Raw genomic sequence first — 17,600 nt, 5'->3', positions numbered from 1 at the left:
GGCAGAATGGAACAACCGAGGCAAAAGAAGTAATTGACCGACTGATTAAAACCGGTCTGGGATATTTTCTAGATGGCCCTCACGTAATTTACAAGAACGCGGTCGAAGAGTTCTTCAAAACCGCAACCATCTCATACGATAGGATCCTCGCAACAGTTTGCGGTTCTCAAGTTGAGATCACCGAAGCAGTGGTGGCCGAGAGTTTGCGTCTTCCAACTACCGGCATGGACGCAATGGCAGAGATAGACGACGAAACCTATAAAACAGCTCGCCGCGTCTTATCGGCGACCAACAAGCCGGTTACCACATCCGGAAAGAAACAGATGCTGAAACCGGAGCTTATCCCGGCATGTGACGTATTTGCCAGGGCGATACTGGCAAGGGGAGGGAATTTCAGCAATCTGACAAGAGACAAAATCAAAATGATTTTTCGTCTGATGGAAGGAACAGAGGTGAACTGGGCAAGATCGGTATTCAGCAACCTCATGGACATGGTAAGATCAGATTTAGCCAGGTCATGGGGGTATGCCGTACAACTCGGTAAGATCTTCTTACATTTGAACATCAACGTCGGTCCCGGTGTTGGGATAATAAAACGTTGCATCATTCGTTCGAGGCAATTTCTTCCAAGAAAGCAGTCGGCCTCCAGTTCCTCAGGTGGCCGAAAGAAGAAAGCCGCGAAGAAAAATGCCCCGGCAAAAGAAAACACCGGAGGAAAGAGAAAAGAAAAGGTAATTTTCGAAGACCCACCTCAACAAACAGAGGATGAGGAGTGGGACGATGAGGAAGCCGACACAGAGGGAACCGAAAATAGAACGGACCATGACGATGATCTTTCGGCTCGAAGTCCGAACGATGCCGAACATAGCATCAATCCTGAGACCACCGAGGGTGAGGACGGGGTTGACACAGGTGCCAATGATGAAGGCCTCAGCAGGGAAGAAGCCGATGAGGCCGAGGCCGAAAGATTAGCACAGAATATCTTTTTCGGCATCAACAAGCGGGACGAGGACGTCATAGACTTATATCTGGAGTGGCATGAGTATCGGTATAATACAAAGTATAAAGACATCCTATCAGACCTCTCGCAAGAAAATTACATCGCCAGATTGGAGGAAGTCGAGAAGATGATCTTAAGCCTCACAAAATCCAATACCATTCATGAGGTACAATGCCGAACTTGCCTACTGATACCGAGAAGTCATCTTCGACAGCTAAGAAGGCGTATCAGAAAGATTAAGGAAGAATATGCCGAAGGGGGATCGGTGTCTACAGTAGCACCGCGTGTATTGGAAAAGCTTGAAAAGGGCAAACTAGAAATTCGGCAGGAAATAGAGCGGCTGGAAGCCATATGCAATCAGAAACAAGTTCCGGTATATACCACTCCGGTCATCGAAGAATTTCCAATAGACTGGACAACAACTTCAAGAGAGGACACTGAGACACCGAGGGACATTGAGACACCGATGCAGGAAAATGCTGAGATACCGACTTCAAAGACTGTTGAGGTACAAAGTTTAGAAAATGTCGAGGTACCAATCTCAGAAGTTGCGGTAACAAACTTAGAGGATGCGGTCATATTGGAACCTCCTAATGAGAATGCTGCACTAATAGATTCCAGTGCAAGAGCCGATCCCGACTCCACCGAACAGTCAATACCCTCTCCACCACCGGAAGCCACCGTTTCAGTTCCTCCTAAGGAATGGATTGAAGACCGGCTCCAAGAGTTTGAAGCATCCGTCTCTGGGCGGATTGGTGAACAACTTAAGAAATTTGAAGTGTCCACATCGGGGCAGATTGAAGACCGGCTTCAGAAATTTGAGGCATCAATATCAGAGCAGATTGATGACCGCATACTTGACCACAACGTTTCTAAGCTTCAACCGCTCAAGGATAGATGCGAGAACATATTCGATACGGCTATGCAGTTCGCCGATGTGACAAAACAGGTTGTGGATCAACATCAAGCACGCCTAGCGGAACTCAGCACCGGACTGTGGGAAGAGGCCGGTGAGCGAGCAAACTGTGCTCAGCATATTGTAGCTCTGGAGGGTATCACTTCGGAATTAAAGAAGGATTTCGACCGGGTCGACACGACAATTGACCGAGTCTCGGTGCTGGAAAAATCAAATAAGACTCTCGTGTCCGAGGTAAAGGCACTTACAGAACAGATAGCCGAAATCCTGAAAGCTAAGGAAGTCGCGGATGCCGCGGCTATAGAGGTCGATGCTCTGGTTGCTAAGAGAGTCCAGGAAAGGCTGGACGCCGAAGTTAGCAAAGACAAAGAGGCGCCGCGAGCGACTCAGCTGACCGAGGAAGAAGTAGAGGCCGAAAGAATAAGAAGGGCCGAACTCTTATATCCAGGATATGCTGAGAAACTGGCCAGACAGGCCGCAGCGGATGCCGAACGATTAGAAACGGAGCAACGAAGGCTGGCGGGATTTGCAAAGGAACACGAGAAAAAGAAGAAGGCGGCCGCCTCTGCTTCAGAACCGAAGAAGAGAAAGAAGCCGGCTCCTAAGAAAGTTCGGATTGTGGAGATGCTCAATACAATTTCTGACCCGGTCGAGACGGGTACTTCGCAGCAAGACGATCAAGTCGAGGATGAATTCGAAGAACAGCTGCGGTCCCGATCTAAACGACCACGACACTCCACGCAACCGCAACCGCAACCGCCACCGCAACCGAAGAAAAAGAAGAGTGCCTATGAATTCACGGACTCGGAATAGGGACTATCTTTCCTTTTCTTACTTGTCTTAGTATTTATGCTTTGTCTTTCGGTTATCTATAAATATATATAAAAGTTATTTTTGAATATCGGCCTTATTTTGCATTTCTACTTGGTTTTGATAATTTTAAATAAAATAATCAAAAAGGGAGAAATTGTTAGATAAATGATAGAGATTCTTCCAAAATCCTTCAAAAACTCCTCCCTCAAAATTTTTCGAAAAATTCTCTAAGTCTTTTTCAAAAACCGGCCAAACAAAACAACCGGCCTACGGTTGCAAACTTACTTAATTTTGATAATTTTAAATAAAATAATCAAAAAGGGAGAAATTGTTAGATAAATTCATACCGGTTCAAATAAACCTAAATTAAACAAACTTCCTATGCAGGAACAAGGAACCGGACCGGATGAACAGAAGAGAACCAACTGAAGAAACCGAACCGGTCAAGTTACCATACCAATCAAGAGTATTCGGTACGTGACCGCACAGAGGATCGGCCAAAGCCTAAAAGCCAGATCCATCAAATAGCCGACTATCTACAAGACAAGAATAACCGGAAGAAGTCCGGTCTCTTCACTACCAAAAGACATTCGGCTAAGTCAAGTGGCCGACCTGTACAAGAAGACACTTTGGGTATCTGTTGAGAATGATACCAAAGGAACAGACTGAATACTTCCATATCCATGCAAGTCTGAGGAAAGCCTGTAGGCTGCAGAAGACAGTACTACCGGATCCTTCTACTTCGGGATAAACCAGAAAGGAAATCTTCAAAGTACAGACAACTGTCCAAGCAGACAGTGCCTATATCAAGTAAAAGACAAACCCAGCAGGTTTGCCTTACAGACCGGCAGGTCTGAAACAGGATACCAGGTCTGAGACAACCGGCAGGTCTGAGACACTGAATCACTGCATCTCTGATCAGCCAATCAGATTCAAGGCTTTGAAATATGACCGTTGGCATATTTCACCTATAAAAGGAGGCAGTTGCAGAAGAGTAAATGTAGTTACCAAGAGTTATTAAGCGAGACATTAAGTGAGACAAGTGAAGCGTTGAAAGCATTTACTACAAGTGATAACAGTGTGGTATTCTAAGAAAGCCTAAGTGCTAAATTCTAAGTGTGTGTGCTACAATTTCGGTGTAAATTGTAAGAGTGTTATCGAGCAGAGAATAAGTCTCGATTGGATTGTACTTGTATTCCTTAGTGAATATCCTTCTCGCGGTTTCGAGAGGAAGGGGTGACGTAGGAGTTTTATCTCCGAACATCCATAAAATCTGTTGTGCTATTTATTTTCTGTTGGCTTCATTACATAACCGACTAATTTAACCATACCGCTCCAAACCGAATCTCTACTAACCATACCGAACATCCAGATTGCCAAAACCGACCCACCATCTCCAAATCTTCATCATTCGAAACCGACCGTACCTATCATACACGTATATCGCTTCAACCTGAAAGCAAATCTCTTCCGCGCTTGAACCTAGTTCAAGGGTTTGTGACAGGTTGTGTAGTATTGAAACCCCGGTGTTGATCTCTAACCGGATTAACCACCACCCTACGAGTGAGAACCGCTAACCGGTCCAACCCCCGGTCCACCAGCGGCGACCTAGATCCTAACAATTGGTATCAGAGCAGTTAGTTTCAATACTCAAGCAAACATGTATCAGGATAGGCCTCCAATGCTAGAAGGTGATGACTTTGCCAACTGGAAGGCACGCATGCACCTGCACCTAGTCACCTTGGATGATGAAATGGAATCCATTCTAACCGAAGGACCTATAGTCATTGACAAAGACAGAAAAGAATGGACGGCTGAAGATAGGCGAAGGAACAATCTGGACAACCATGCAAGAAACCGGATCTCCAACAGCGTAGACAGAAACACATACTGCAAGATCAGAGATTGCAAAACCGCGAAGGAGACATGGAACACAGTTATCCAGATCTTTGAGGGAAATGAAAGAACAAAGGAGAACAAGATGATGGTAGCTACACAGAAGTTCGAAAGCATCAAAATGAAACCAGGAGAAACGATGAAGGAATACAGTGACCGGTTCACTGGTGTGTTAGATGAATTAGCAACTCTGGGCAAGAAGTATGACAACAAAGAGGTCATTATGAAGGTTTTGAGATCTCTTCCAAGTTCCTGGGATATAAAGACAATGGTAATGAGGGAATCAAAGAGCCTACGTAAGATGAAGCTATACGATGTATTCGAAGATCTAAAGGCATACGAGTTCGAAATGAAATCCAGAACCGAAGAGGAAGTCTCGGCCTCAACATCAACCAGAGCATTATTCACATCTACAGAACCGGCTGTACCTGCTTCTGTACCCACACCTGCACCGATACCGGTCCCTGCACCCGCACCTATCAGAACAGCCGAAGAGTTTACTGAGGACGCCATGGCCATGCTCGCACAGAAGTTTGGGAGGTTCATGAAAAGGAGCCAACCGACAAACAACTACTATGGTGACAAATCCAATGTAAGATGCTATAACTGTAACTGTATGGGACACTTTAAGTGGGAATGCAGGAAACCAAGGAGGGATACCCAGAAACCGGAATATCAAAATGACAGAAACAATTATCAACAAGCCGGTGAGGGAAGTGAGGTGCCAAAAGCACTGATAGCCGACGATGGAGGAAGTTTGTGGGCTCGCAGTGACAGTGACGATGAACTCACGTGCCTTATGGCTAATGAGGAACAGGTATTCGACTCTCCCTATGATGAATTTACTAAAGATGAGTTATATGAAGCATTGAATGACATGGTAGAAGAATATAAGAACCTATTAACCATGTTACCTAAACACCTCAACATCAAGACCGATCCTTTAGTACCGATCCCAATAGAACCAGAGGTATCTGTCATAACCGAACCGGAAGTCATACAACCTGATGATACCCGCACCCTAGAAACCGAGTTAGATCCCAAGATCGAACAACCTAGTGAACCGATTAGAGAGCTAACCGAGGAAGAGAATGCCCGATTCCAATATACGATGGCCGCCTATAAGAGATCTAGCGATATAGTAAAGGATATGAATAAACACTATAGGCATCCTCGTTGTAAGCATGGTCTAGGATACACAGGGAATAGCTCTAAAAACCGAAAACCTATAGAGAAATCAAGACTCACAAAAGGAAACCTCCCTTTTATAAAATTTCTTAAGAGCACCTGGACAGCCGAAGAAGAGGAAACCGCATATTATAGGGAAGAGAAGTTACAATACGACTAAGTCTATTGGAAATCCAATGGCATCCTAACAATATATATATATATATATATATATATATATTATTATTATTATAAAAATAATTAAGATGATAATAGGAATGTTTTTAAAAGGTCCTCTGCCTTAAATAAATAATATGAAAGAAGAAGAAAAAAGTTTGTGCAGGATATATGGCGTTCAAATCTAATTTGGATTTTGACGTGCAATTAAATACAAGAATTTTCTGATGAAGGTATCAAATTTAGTTTACGTTTAAAATTATTTAGACAAAAATAATAATATGAGGATTCTGATTGCAAGTCATTTTTTATATATCTTTTAAGAAGAGGTACATTTTATATTTTCAATTTAACTATTTAAAGCTTAGAGTCACCCACAATGATTTTCAATTGAATTTAGAATTCCGATCATGATTGGGTTTATCCATTAGGTCAAATTCGTAGACTTAAAGGTCATTCAGGCCTCATTATCCGAACTCAAATATTTAAGTTGTCTTAATCTAAATTTCTTCGTCGGGCTTCCGAGTTTTCTTGTCACAGCATGTTGAACTATAGTTGGAAATTTTGTCACAACGAATGAATTTATTATGAAATCACGTTGATTGGTTTTGTAACGAGCGATTTAGACTCTTCCGATGTATCTCGATTGTAAAAAATTGTAGACGTCAATTGGAATGTCTTGGACGCATCAACATAGAAGAGAATAATTTATGAATAATTCAGGTTTGAAAATTTGAAGGAAGTGGTTGAGAAATGCGAAATATAACAATTTTAGAATTGTATGTTTTTAGACCAAGTTAATTCGAAAGAACTAGCATTAATTGGAGGGTAAAATGTTATAGAACTATAAGAGTTTTATAAGAGTTTTAGGATGAGAGGGGTGTGCTTAAACAAAGCTATTGAAATTCGAATTTTAAATATTTGATTTTGATTCGATTTTCGAGATATTTGGAATGAACTCTCTATTTATCTCATTATTTGGATTTAAGAGAGTTATAAAAATATATCGTAAAAAAAAAATAATACAAAAAGTAAGCTTGTCTAAATACTTTCTTTGGTGAAAAAATAAAATTAGTTTTGCTCGCAAGACAATTTCATTTATATAAGACACAACATTATAGAAGAAAAAGTTTAACACTCATAGTTTAATGAACTCATATCCTTAAGATCAAATTACAAAGATTATTTGAGGAAATCAATAAGAGGGGTAAAAAGGTGAAATGAACAAATCTAGAAAGAGAAGGGCAGTATCGGGTTACAAAGTTGTGTTAAGTGACATAGAGTGCTCACCTTCAAACACTTGTGGGCGATTGAACGAAAACAAAACTCTCTTTAGGTGAAATGGGTCCACTCACGATTTATGAAACGGAAAACGAGTGTATGGACAAATAAAATCAAAGACGAAATTACATGGTCACTCAAAAAGATATTAAAACTCAAAGGCAGCACTATATCGTTATTTGATATTCGGTTGGGAGATGGTCGATGCACTCTATTTTGGCATGACCCTATGTTCGAAAACCGGCTCATAATACTTAGGCCGGAGTTTGGAAGGGTTCAAATAAGGAGAGATTGTTTAGCGGCCTCGGTTAGAGATGTTAGTGATGGCAATGGAATTCATTATTAAGACGTATATCGGAGGAGCAACGAGTTCTTGAGAACCTCAATAGTATTCAATTTAATTATAGAGTTGATTTGCAATAATGAAAAGCCGAGGAGGACGAGAGACTAAAATCCAGCGAGGTGTGGGATGTCATTCGAAAATGGAGGCCAGTTGTTGAGTGGGCTTATTTGGTTTGTTTGTCAAAGATAATCCCGAGGCAGTAATTCATTCTTTGGCTTGCTTTCTGTAACCGGCTTTCGACACGAGATCGGATACGTAAGTATATGTCAATTCTGAGTACTTGCTGCGTTTTATGCTCAAGGGATGAAGAATCTATAAATCATTTGTTTGGTAATTGCCCGTTTATCGCTAAAATGTGGAGATGGTTCGCTAAAGCTATGGGGTTGCTGGATTTTCCTATATATTGGCTCCAAATAAAGGGTTTATTGATAAAGAAATGTTATCATCTTTGACTGTCACGCTCTAATTCACACTTGAAGGCATATTCCAATCACATCGAGAAATTAAGAACTTTGTCGGGAATGGGAAATCAAGTTCGAGAAAGCCATAAAATTAGACTTGTAGAAATTTGAGAAATGATCCTAATATTACATTTTGTAAAAATATTATTATTATTATTATTTTTTTTTTTAAAACTAAAATATATTGCAAAAATATTCACGCAATAATGTTTGCAAAAATAACCTCGCATCACATGAGGTCATTTTTGTAAATATTATTGCGTCACACGAGTTCATTTTTGCAAACATTTATCGTGTCACACGAGGTTATTTTTGAAAACATTATCAGCCATTCCCTTCGCGTCACGCGACACGAAAAGTGATATTTTCGTCCGTAAGGGTCATTTTTACAAATTTTATCGGGCCTGCTCATTTTCTAAAATGATATCATTATTAGGGTTATTTCGTCAAATTTCCCATCTTATATCGATAAAAAAAATTGTGCAAAATTGTGCCTAAGTCTTTTAATATATATATATATATATATATATTTCTTATTAGTTAACTAGTTATTATTTATATTCCACATATTTTTTATTTGAATTCTCTTTAATATTTAATAAATATAATTTTATAGTAAGTAAATATATTTTTAAATTTAATTATATATATTGAAAATGAATGGGCTATATTTACATTCTAAACCCTTGCATATTAGAATTGTTAGCGTTGAGAAAAGTAAAACCTAGGGCGAGAGGAGAGACTGTCATTTGAAGAGTCGAAACAACTGTATCATCAATGGCTACACCAGGTTCTGGAGAGGTAGATAAGAAGCCTGATCAATCTGCTCATATCAACCTTAAGGTCAAAGGCCAGGTATACTTAACGTAGATATACAGTATGTAAATACATATATCAGAAATCAATTGTTCATCCCTTTTTTTTTTTTTGTTTATTCCGTTTCGATGCGGGGATGTGTAGTGATCTCCGATTTCTCTTTGTTTTGAAGGGACTTGCAAAAAAAATCAGATTATTGTTGTATTTTTTTCTCTTGAATGATTTCTAAGGTTCTATTTAAACTTGGTTTGCAAATGGAGACTGATTTGCATGGTGGGGATTTGATGTATTCTGTAATCCGAATCTTTAAGCAGAAAGTTTTGGGTAGTTTCTATTCGATATTGATAAGAAGAGTATAAAAAAATAGACCATAGTTGGTTGCATTGTTTATGTTTTCTGATGTTGGATTCTTGTTTACTTGTGGTTTCTTTCGTGGGTATTTCTTTATTTGGTGATAACTTGGTCTCCTAATCGACATCATGATTAAGTTTGTTTCTTCATGTTTTCGTTGAAATTTTCTATAGCCTGCCATTTGATCGGTTTCATGATACATCTTAATTGTTTTTTGCTGCGAAGCTAGTAGCCATCCTGTAATTTATGTTCTTGCAGTTGGTTTTAGGAAGAGAGTGGAGACAATGTAATTATAGGAAAATGCCCCCAAATTGGTTCTTATTTTAAAATCCCAATAGTGCATACAAAATTTATAATGCAACATGTTTATTTGATAGGAAATATTGCAGATGGATAGTTTATCCGTTTTCCTTCATAAGATTATACCTAGATATAATGGCTATTATAACTAGCAAGACATCGGTGGACAAAAATTGCATTTTTGAGAGGAATTGGTTCAGAATCTATTACTAACATTTGGAACTTTTAAACCAACACAACGTAATATTTGTTCCATTCCATATGCTACATAAATTATTGATGTGCCATTTGCCTAAATGCTTAAGATCATGAGGTTGTTTCTAATTAAATTGCCTAGTTATTAGAGTTTTCTATTGATAATTTCAGGGCTTCTGTCATAAGTATAAATGAAGGGTGAGTAGTAGATAGAAGCAGTTATAATAAAGCGCTTAGTAGTTACAGTTAATACGAGTGTGAATAAATTGTTGAGTGAATTGACTAGTCTCTCTTCCCCTTCTATGGTGTATAACCTTAACTGCTCTCATCCATTTGTAGTCTCTCCATGTTTAATCGATATATCAATAAAATAGTTGTTACAGTGGTATCGGAGTAAATTCCTCACGCATATCTCATTGCCGCAATCCAGAATATGAAAGAAAATGGAAGAAATTATGTCACATAATCAGCAATCTTGAAGATTGAAATATTAGAATATTGTATTTGAGATAATTGCGGTGATCAATTATCTAACATTTCAATTATACCTATTCCCTTATAAATATGTATAACATTATCACTGTACTATTAACTCTAATACAAATCTAAAAGATTGCAGAGAACAGATGCACGATTGTCCTGTTCCCCTAGCCTTTGTAATTCTCTATACTTGTTCTTCTTTGTCTCCTGAGTTCTTCCACTCTCTTTCTCCTTATTCAGCATTCATTAATTTCATCTTGATTAGTTATGTAGTTTCCTTACATGTTTGTTCTTTGTTACGATATATACATTTATTTTAATTTTTGTTCCATATTTTTTTGTTACGATATACTTTTTTCGTTCGCATCCTGCAATTCTTTCATTTTTATTGTTTAATTATGTAATGTCTTCATTTTAGGATGGGAATGAAGTCTTCTTCAGGATTAAACGCAACACCCAACTTAGGAAGCTCATGAATGCATACTGTGATCGTCAATCTGTGGACATGAATTCCATTGCGTTCTTATTTGATGGTCGTCGACTTCGAGGGGAGCAATCTCCAGATGAGGTAAACATCCATTTTCGAAAACCAATCTTATGACTAACGCCTAACTGAAAGATTAATGCCTAATTAGTTTAGATAATCATTGTTATTTATTTTAGTTAGTTAATTAGGATAATTATGCCAGTTAAAGTTAGTAGTAGTAGTAGTAGATTAGATAGGATTATAATTTTATTGAATGAAATAAATCCCATTTCTTCACATATACATTCCACTCTTGGGCTATTTTTTTTACCCTAAGCATATTTTGGACATTGAGCTTGTTCATCCTTTCTGTGTTCAAATTGTCATCCTGATCTCTTTTCTCTTAACAACATATTAAAAAGAAGCAGACTCTCTTTTTCTCTGCACAATCTTAATTACTTTAAACATATATTTTACACTAGGGTATTTTTTTTAGAAAATGATTTACACTTGTATATGCTAACAAACTATTAAAGTAGAAAACTTGAGTAGACTAACGTACATATTTTTTAGATGGTCCGTTTTTGAACACTGGAACTAGTTTATGGACATGAGTTTTTGCATTCTACCACTGAGCTAAAATGAGTCTTTCGTCACTAACAAATTGTCATTTAGAAATTGTTGTTTTGGTCCACTGTTTGTGTTCTAATGTGTTTTTGTGGGGTTTTGAACAACATATTAAAAAGAAGAGATCTCTCTTTTTCTCGGGACAATCTCAATTACTTTAAACATATGCTTTACACTTGTTTTTTTTTTCTTTTTAGAAGATGATTTACACTTATATGCTAACAAACTATTAAAGGAGAATAATTTTAGTAGACAAATGTACATATTTCTTAGATAATCTGGTTACGAAGATTCGAAAACATTAGTTTACGGAAATGAGTTATTTCGCTCTACCACTTAGCTAAAAGAATGGGTTTACGGACATACCACTTAGCTAAAATGAGTCTTTCGACATACAAACGAATTGTCATTTAGAAATTGTTGTTTTGGTCTGGCGTTTGTGTTCTAACGGGTTTTTGTTGGGTTTTTGAACAACCAAAATCTATAACAGCTTGAGATGGAGGATGGCGACGAGATTGATGCAATGCTTCATCAAACTGGTGGTGGGGTTTGTTTGTTCTAGCTTGTTTCTGCAAGCATTGAAAATCAGAAGAAGGTATCGCATGATCACATGTAGAGAATATATATAGATGTTAAAGGGTTTCACCTCCTTCTCTTTTGATGTCTTTTCATATTGAAAATATAATCACTTAAATCCCTAAGCCATGAGATTCTTGTTTCATCTTGCTTTACATAATATTACTGTTGGTGGATTTGTCAACAAGCTGTATGAAGTTCTTTCTGAAAAGTATGATTAGTTGTGTTTGAGGTTTCTTAAGTCTCCCATGTCTTTACTTTTATTCTATTTAATTGCAATTTGAAATTGAAAAATAATAGATTTGTAAATTTTATCATTTCTTCTCCTTTATATTAATGTTCTAAATTATAAAATTAGCAAAATACTCAACTTTTTTCATCCAATTTTCAATTTTGATTTGTTTAACCTTTTACAGAAAACATGTTTGAAAAGTCTACATGTTTAACAAAATACTTTGCATGACAATTTAATTTTTCAGTCTACATGTTTATGGTTTAAATATATAGAGGAAGATTATTAAGATGTATTATTTTTTTATTTACTTATATAAATAATTAATTTTTTATCTATGTTTTTAAATAGTGATGACAAATGGTTTTTATTTGAAAAGTCTATAAATAGTTTAAAAAGAAATTAGAGTATAAAAATATTTATTTGGAGAGAGACTTCAAATATTGAAGATAATTAAATTAGAGAAAAGAATGAGATGTATATTCTTTTATCATCAAATATGTAAAATAAAAACACTGTTAAATTCATCGATATTCAATTTGACCGGAATATTTTATTAATCTTGTAAATTCAATTTGAATAACGAAATTGAGTTCTTATACACATTGAATATTAACTAGATATATTAATTTATTTTTTTATTTGATATAACAAATATCTTACATTGATAAATTATTATTTTTTATTTGTATATAGGGGTGTTCAATATTTGGTCTGAACCGAATATTCGACCGAATTCGAATTCACCGAATTCGAATAAATCGAATTCGAATTTCATTTTCGGTTTTCGAATCGAATTTCAAACCAATTCGAATTCAAATATGGTTTTCGAATTGGTTTTCGAGTTTGGGTTTCAACTCGAAAACCAAACCGAAAACCGAATTCATCTTTTATTATTTATTTTTCCAAACTTAGCTTAAGAAAAAGTTCAAAATAATCAAATTATAATAAAAGAAAAAGAAAACAAAAGCATAAGTGGTCTAGTGGTAGAATAATACCCTACCGCCATGGTATAGACTCGGATTCAATTCCTGGTTGGTTCAATTTATTTTGAGTTATTCTAGTTCCAAAAATTTAAAAAAAACGAATTCGGTTTGAATTCGAACCGAATATCGAATTTGGTTCGATTTAATTAAAATTTATTCGAATTCGGTTCGAATAACCCGAAACCGAACCGATAAACACCCTATTTGTATATGATTGAATTCTTAAAGATAATAAATTTGAAAAAAAAAATGACTATTGAATTGATTTTAACATATCATGTTTACTAATTTTTTTTTTTTTTTTTTTAGGTTTCTAAATTTTAGATTCTTAATATATAATATTATTAATTAAATATGGTATATTGTAAAATATATATTTTACCGTATAATATTATATTTATTTTCTTATAATAAACTAACTTTTTCCCTCTCTATATAATATTATATTTATTCTCTTAAAATATGTTAATTTTTTTCATATATATATATATAATTATATTTATTTCTTATAATACGTCAACTTTTTCCTCTTTTCCCACTTAATATTATATAATAATATATTATTACTTATTTCTCTCTATTATATATAATATATTAATATATTAATTTTTTCTCTTTCAATATTATATCTAATATAATAATATATTAAAATAATTTATCTCTCCATAACCATTTTATAACACTAACTATAATTATCTTTTATATCATTAAACCTAATTATAATCTAGCCGCTTTTCTATCTCTAATATTTATTTTATTTTATCATAAATTCAACCCTAACCTAATTGTGAAAATCATCTTTAAAGTTAAATTTTAATACTTGTAAATTTATTTTTTTATTTGTTCATAATCTTATATTTATCTTATAATCTTTTATCATTTTATAATATATATCATTTTTTTCATTATAGATACATCATACACAATATATCACAAATATTATCAAAGTAGGTTTCAAAATCAACAAAAGCATATCAATACTTATATGACCACACATATTTATTTTTTTTAACAAATGATCTAGTTAATTATATATTTAATAGGTATATTTAATATATTTTTGATAAAATATACAACTATAATATTTATTTTAATTTTTGGGCCCCAAAATTTGATTTTGCATTAGGCCTCCCAACTCTCAGAGCCTGCCTGAGTTTAGGGCGGGTCTTTCGATGCCTTTTGCAAAAGTCAACAATTGGACAATCAGACACATTACAAGTAAGTGAGATTGAAAAACATATTAGATTGAATTCTTTTTTTGTACCTTTCATAAATTTAAGAACTTAAAAATATAAGGAGACTTAGAGCTTAAAAATATACTAGGAGACTTGGTGAAATGGTTTAGTAAAAAAAATATAAGGAAACTTAGATCTTAATAAAATTTAAGGAGAAGTGGTGAAATGATTTAGTAATTCCTCTTTTGGTTGATGTTCTATGGAATATTCGGGTGTTCAACCGGTCTGATTAAGTCTAGTTTTGTCCTTTATTTTACAAACGATTTTACTAGTTTTAATAAAAAAAAATCTCTTTTTTATCGAAAAATAGTTTAACCAAAAATGATAAATTGAAACAAAATTAATAAATGGCCTAGACAGGTCTCGAATTAGCTAATAGGCCCTTACATTGGAATCAGTTTTACTAGTTTCGATCAAAAATAATTTTATTTTTTATCAACAAAATTAATAAATGGCCTATGCAGGTCTCGAACCTGCGACCTTCGCGTTATTAGCACGACGCTCTAACCAACTGAGCTAATAGGCCTTTCTATGGAATATTCGGGTGTTCAACCAGTCTGATTAAGTCTAGTTTTGTCCTATATTTTACAAACGATTTTACTAGTTTTATTAAAAAAAAATCTTTTTTTTATCGAAAAATAGTTTAACCAAAAACGATAAATTGAAACAATAAATGGCCTAGACAGGTCTCGAATTAGCTAATAGGCCTTTACATTGGAATCAGTTTTACTAGTTTCGATCAAAAATAATTTTATTTTTTATCAGCAAAATTAATAAATGGCCTATGCAGGTCTCGAACCTGCGACCTTCGCGTTATTAGCACGACGCTCTAACCAACTGAGCTAATAGGCCTTTATATTTAAAATTTGTAAAGGAGACATGGTGCAATAGTTTACTAAAAAAATATAATGAGACTTAGAGCTTAGTAAAATTTAAGGATAATTGGTGAAATAGTTTAGAAATTCCATTTTTAGTTGATGTTACATAGAATATCAGGGTGTTCAATCGGTCGATTAACCGGTTCTGATTAAGTCCATCCTTACAATCTATTTTACAAACTAAATAATCGACCGGTATTTGTATTAGTTTTACCAATTTCGTTTCAAATAAAAAATTTAAGGATAATTGGTGAAATAGTTTAGTAATTCCATTTTTAGTTGATGTTATATAGAATATCAGGGTGTTCAATCGGTCGGTTAACCAGTTCTGATTAAGTCCAATTTTATACTTTATTTTACAAACTAAATAATCGACCGGTATTTGTATTAGTTTTACCAATTTGTTTCAAATAAAAAACAATTCTCTAATTTATCGAAAACCATTAAAATGAAACAAAATTATTCTCTAATTTATCGAAAACCATTAAAATGAAACAAAATTATAAAATGGCCTATGCAGGTCTCGAACCTGCGACCTTCGCGTTATTAGCACGACGCTCTAACCAACTGAGCTAATAGGCCTTTATATTTTAAGATTTTAAGTTTAGGAAATTTGAATATTTGATTTAATAATTTTAGTATAGATTTGACCTAGTGAGGGCTTACTTGGCGAACATATTAAATAGTTAGATTACTAACAAGTGCTAGTTAGCCACTAGTAAAAGCCTTTGTCACATTTGTGTAAACTTCTTAATATTTTCATAATCAAACTTTCTTCGTAACTCTCCAATATGAGATAATGTCGAACGAGTTAAATAATACAAAATTGAAAAGAAACTACATAACAACATTTAGTGAGTAGAGATGGAGAAGGAGATTGACTCTTCACTCCTTATTTAACTAGGCCCACCATTGTCTTCAACATGGTAGAGGGTCCAAGGTCGGCCTTAAGATTGGGGCCAATGCAAATTTATATTTTGTGACCTCTAAAATTGTAAATATTATTTTATTATTTTTTTTTAAAATGGTAAATATATCAAATAAGATATAAATGGTTAATATATTATAATACGGAAAGAAGATATAAAAAAGTTATATATATATTGTATAATATATATTTAATACGAAAAGAGAAAAAAATAAGATTTATAATATAATTTATAATTAATAATACTATTATACATTGAAAAATTCTGGGCCATATGCAACTGCATAGATTATCGAGACGGTAATGAAATTCTAAGTAGTGACTTCAAAGTTTATGACTTTAGAGTACAAAGTTGATGATTTAGAGTAAAGATGTTCCAATTTAAAGAATTACTAGCAAGCAAGTACTTGCAGTAGGTCAAAACATCAAATAGATAGATCTATGAAAGTCTTTCTTTTTTCTATTCAAAAGAGAGGGAGAAACTCTAGGATCACCAACAAATTAAGTGCCAATCGCTAGAGGCTAAATGGTAATAGCCATTGGATTAAGTATCAATCGCCAGAAGCTAAATGGCTAAATGGTAATAGCCATTGGATTAAGAACCAATCGCTAAATGGTAATTGCGATTGGTATTCTACCAATCTCCGTTGCTAGTTAAGGCAACCGCGAGGACACCTCTGCCAATTGATGGCGATTGGATTTTGACCAATCGCTAAATGCCTATGGCGATTGATATGGAGGTTAATAGCGATTGGTTTACCAATCGCTATAGAATCTTTTTTTACTAGTGAAATGACAAATCTAGCAACCACTAGGGATTTGAGCATTTTGTTCTTTTCATCCCTTGTAATAAATATGGGTTGATAACGTCATTATAATATGTTTACACTATTGTTAGATATATATTACTTTCATTATTTTTTGAGAATGAAAAATGTGACCACAAGAGGTTAAAAACATTGCCCGCAAACACACTTAACCATTTAATCGGGCGCAGAACTTGCCGTCTAACGGGCTCGAACCCAGGACCTCTCAAGGAGGCTGTGAATATCCACATCTTGTTGTCGCTAGGCTAGAAGAAGAGATAATTTACTTTTATTATCTTAATTAGCACTTAAGGATATTTTAGTCTATTAACACTTAAGAGTATTTTTTTAGTTTATTGCAATCACTAACTATATAATTTTTTTATTACATTTAGTTTATTTATGTTTGATAATAAAAAACATTAGCTTCTCTCTTTATCTTATCATGGTATTAGAGCGTCCATTTTTTTGACGATGAAGTCTTCAGGTTGAGTGACGTAGACTTCTTCTTCGATGTCATCATTGAGAAATATTGATTTGACATCCAAGTGGTGGATCTCTCATCCATGGTGACCTTCGATGGCAAGAATTATCCTAATTGTGTCAAGTTTTGCCACTTGTACAAAGGTCTCCTCAAAGTCAATGTCTTGCTTCTACAAGTAGTCTTTCG

General features: G+C 34.9%; 1 protein-coding gene and 3 non-coding genes across 4 annotated transcripts; 1 reads left to right on the top strand and 3 right to left on the bottom strand.

Moving 5' to 3' along the window:
• The first annotated feature begins 8,751 nt into the window (after positions 1-8,751).
• LOC124931839 (small ubiquitin-related modifier 2-like) lies at positions 8,752-12,106 on the top strand. Its single transcript, XM_047472415.1, has 3 exons — positions 8,752-8,909; positions 10,615-10,764; positions 11,780-12,106. The coding sequence occupies exons 1-3, from the start codon at positions 8,832-8,834 to the stop codon at positions 11,849-11,851; spliced, it is 300 nt and encodes a 99-aa protein (XP_047328371.1). The 5' UTR covers positions 8,752-8,831; the 3' UTR covers positions 11,852-12,106.
• A 2,664-nt stretch (positions 12,107-14,770) lies between these two features.
• TRNAI-AAU lies at positions 14,771-14,844 on the bottom strand. The gene has a single exon. It is a non-coding gene; the product is annotated as a tRNA-Ile (tRNA).
• A 252-nt stretch (positions 14,845-15,096) lies between these two features.
• Positions 15,097-15,170, bottom strand: TRNAI-AAU. Its single transcript has one exon. It is a non-coding gene; the product is annotated as a tRNA-Ile (tRNA).
• Positions 15,171-15,704: 534 nt separating this feature from the next.
• TRNAI-AAU lies at positions 15,705-15,778 on the bottom strand. The gene has a single exon. It is a non-coding gene; the product is annotated as a tRNA-Ile (tRNA).
• Positions 15,779-17,600: the final 1,822 nt, after the last annotated feature.

Source organism: Impatiens glandulifera, chromosome 1 (assembly GCF_907164915.1).
Source record: "Impatiens glandulifera chromosome 1, dImpGla2.1, whole genome shotgun sequence".
Taxonomy (NCBI): Eukaryota; Viridiplantae; Streptophyta; class Magnoliopsida; order Ericales; family Balsaminaceae; genus Impatiens; species Impatiens glandulifera.
This window is presented reverse-complemented; position numbering and strand designations above follow the sequence as displayed.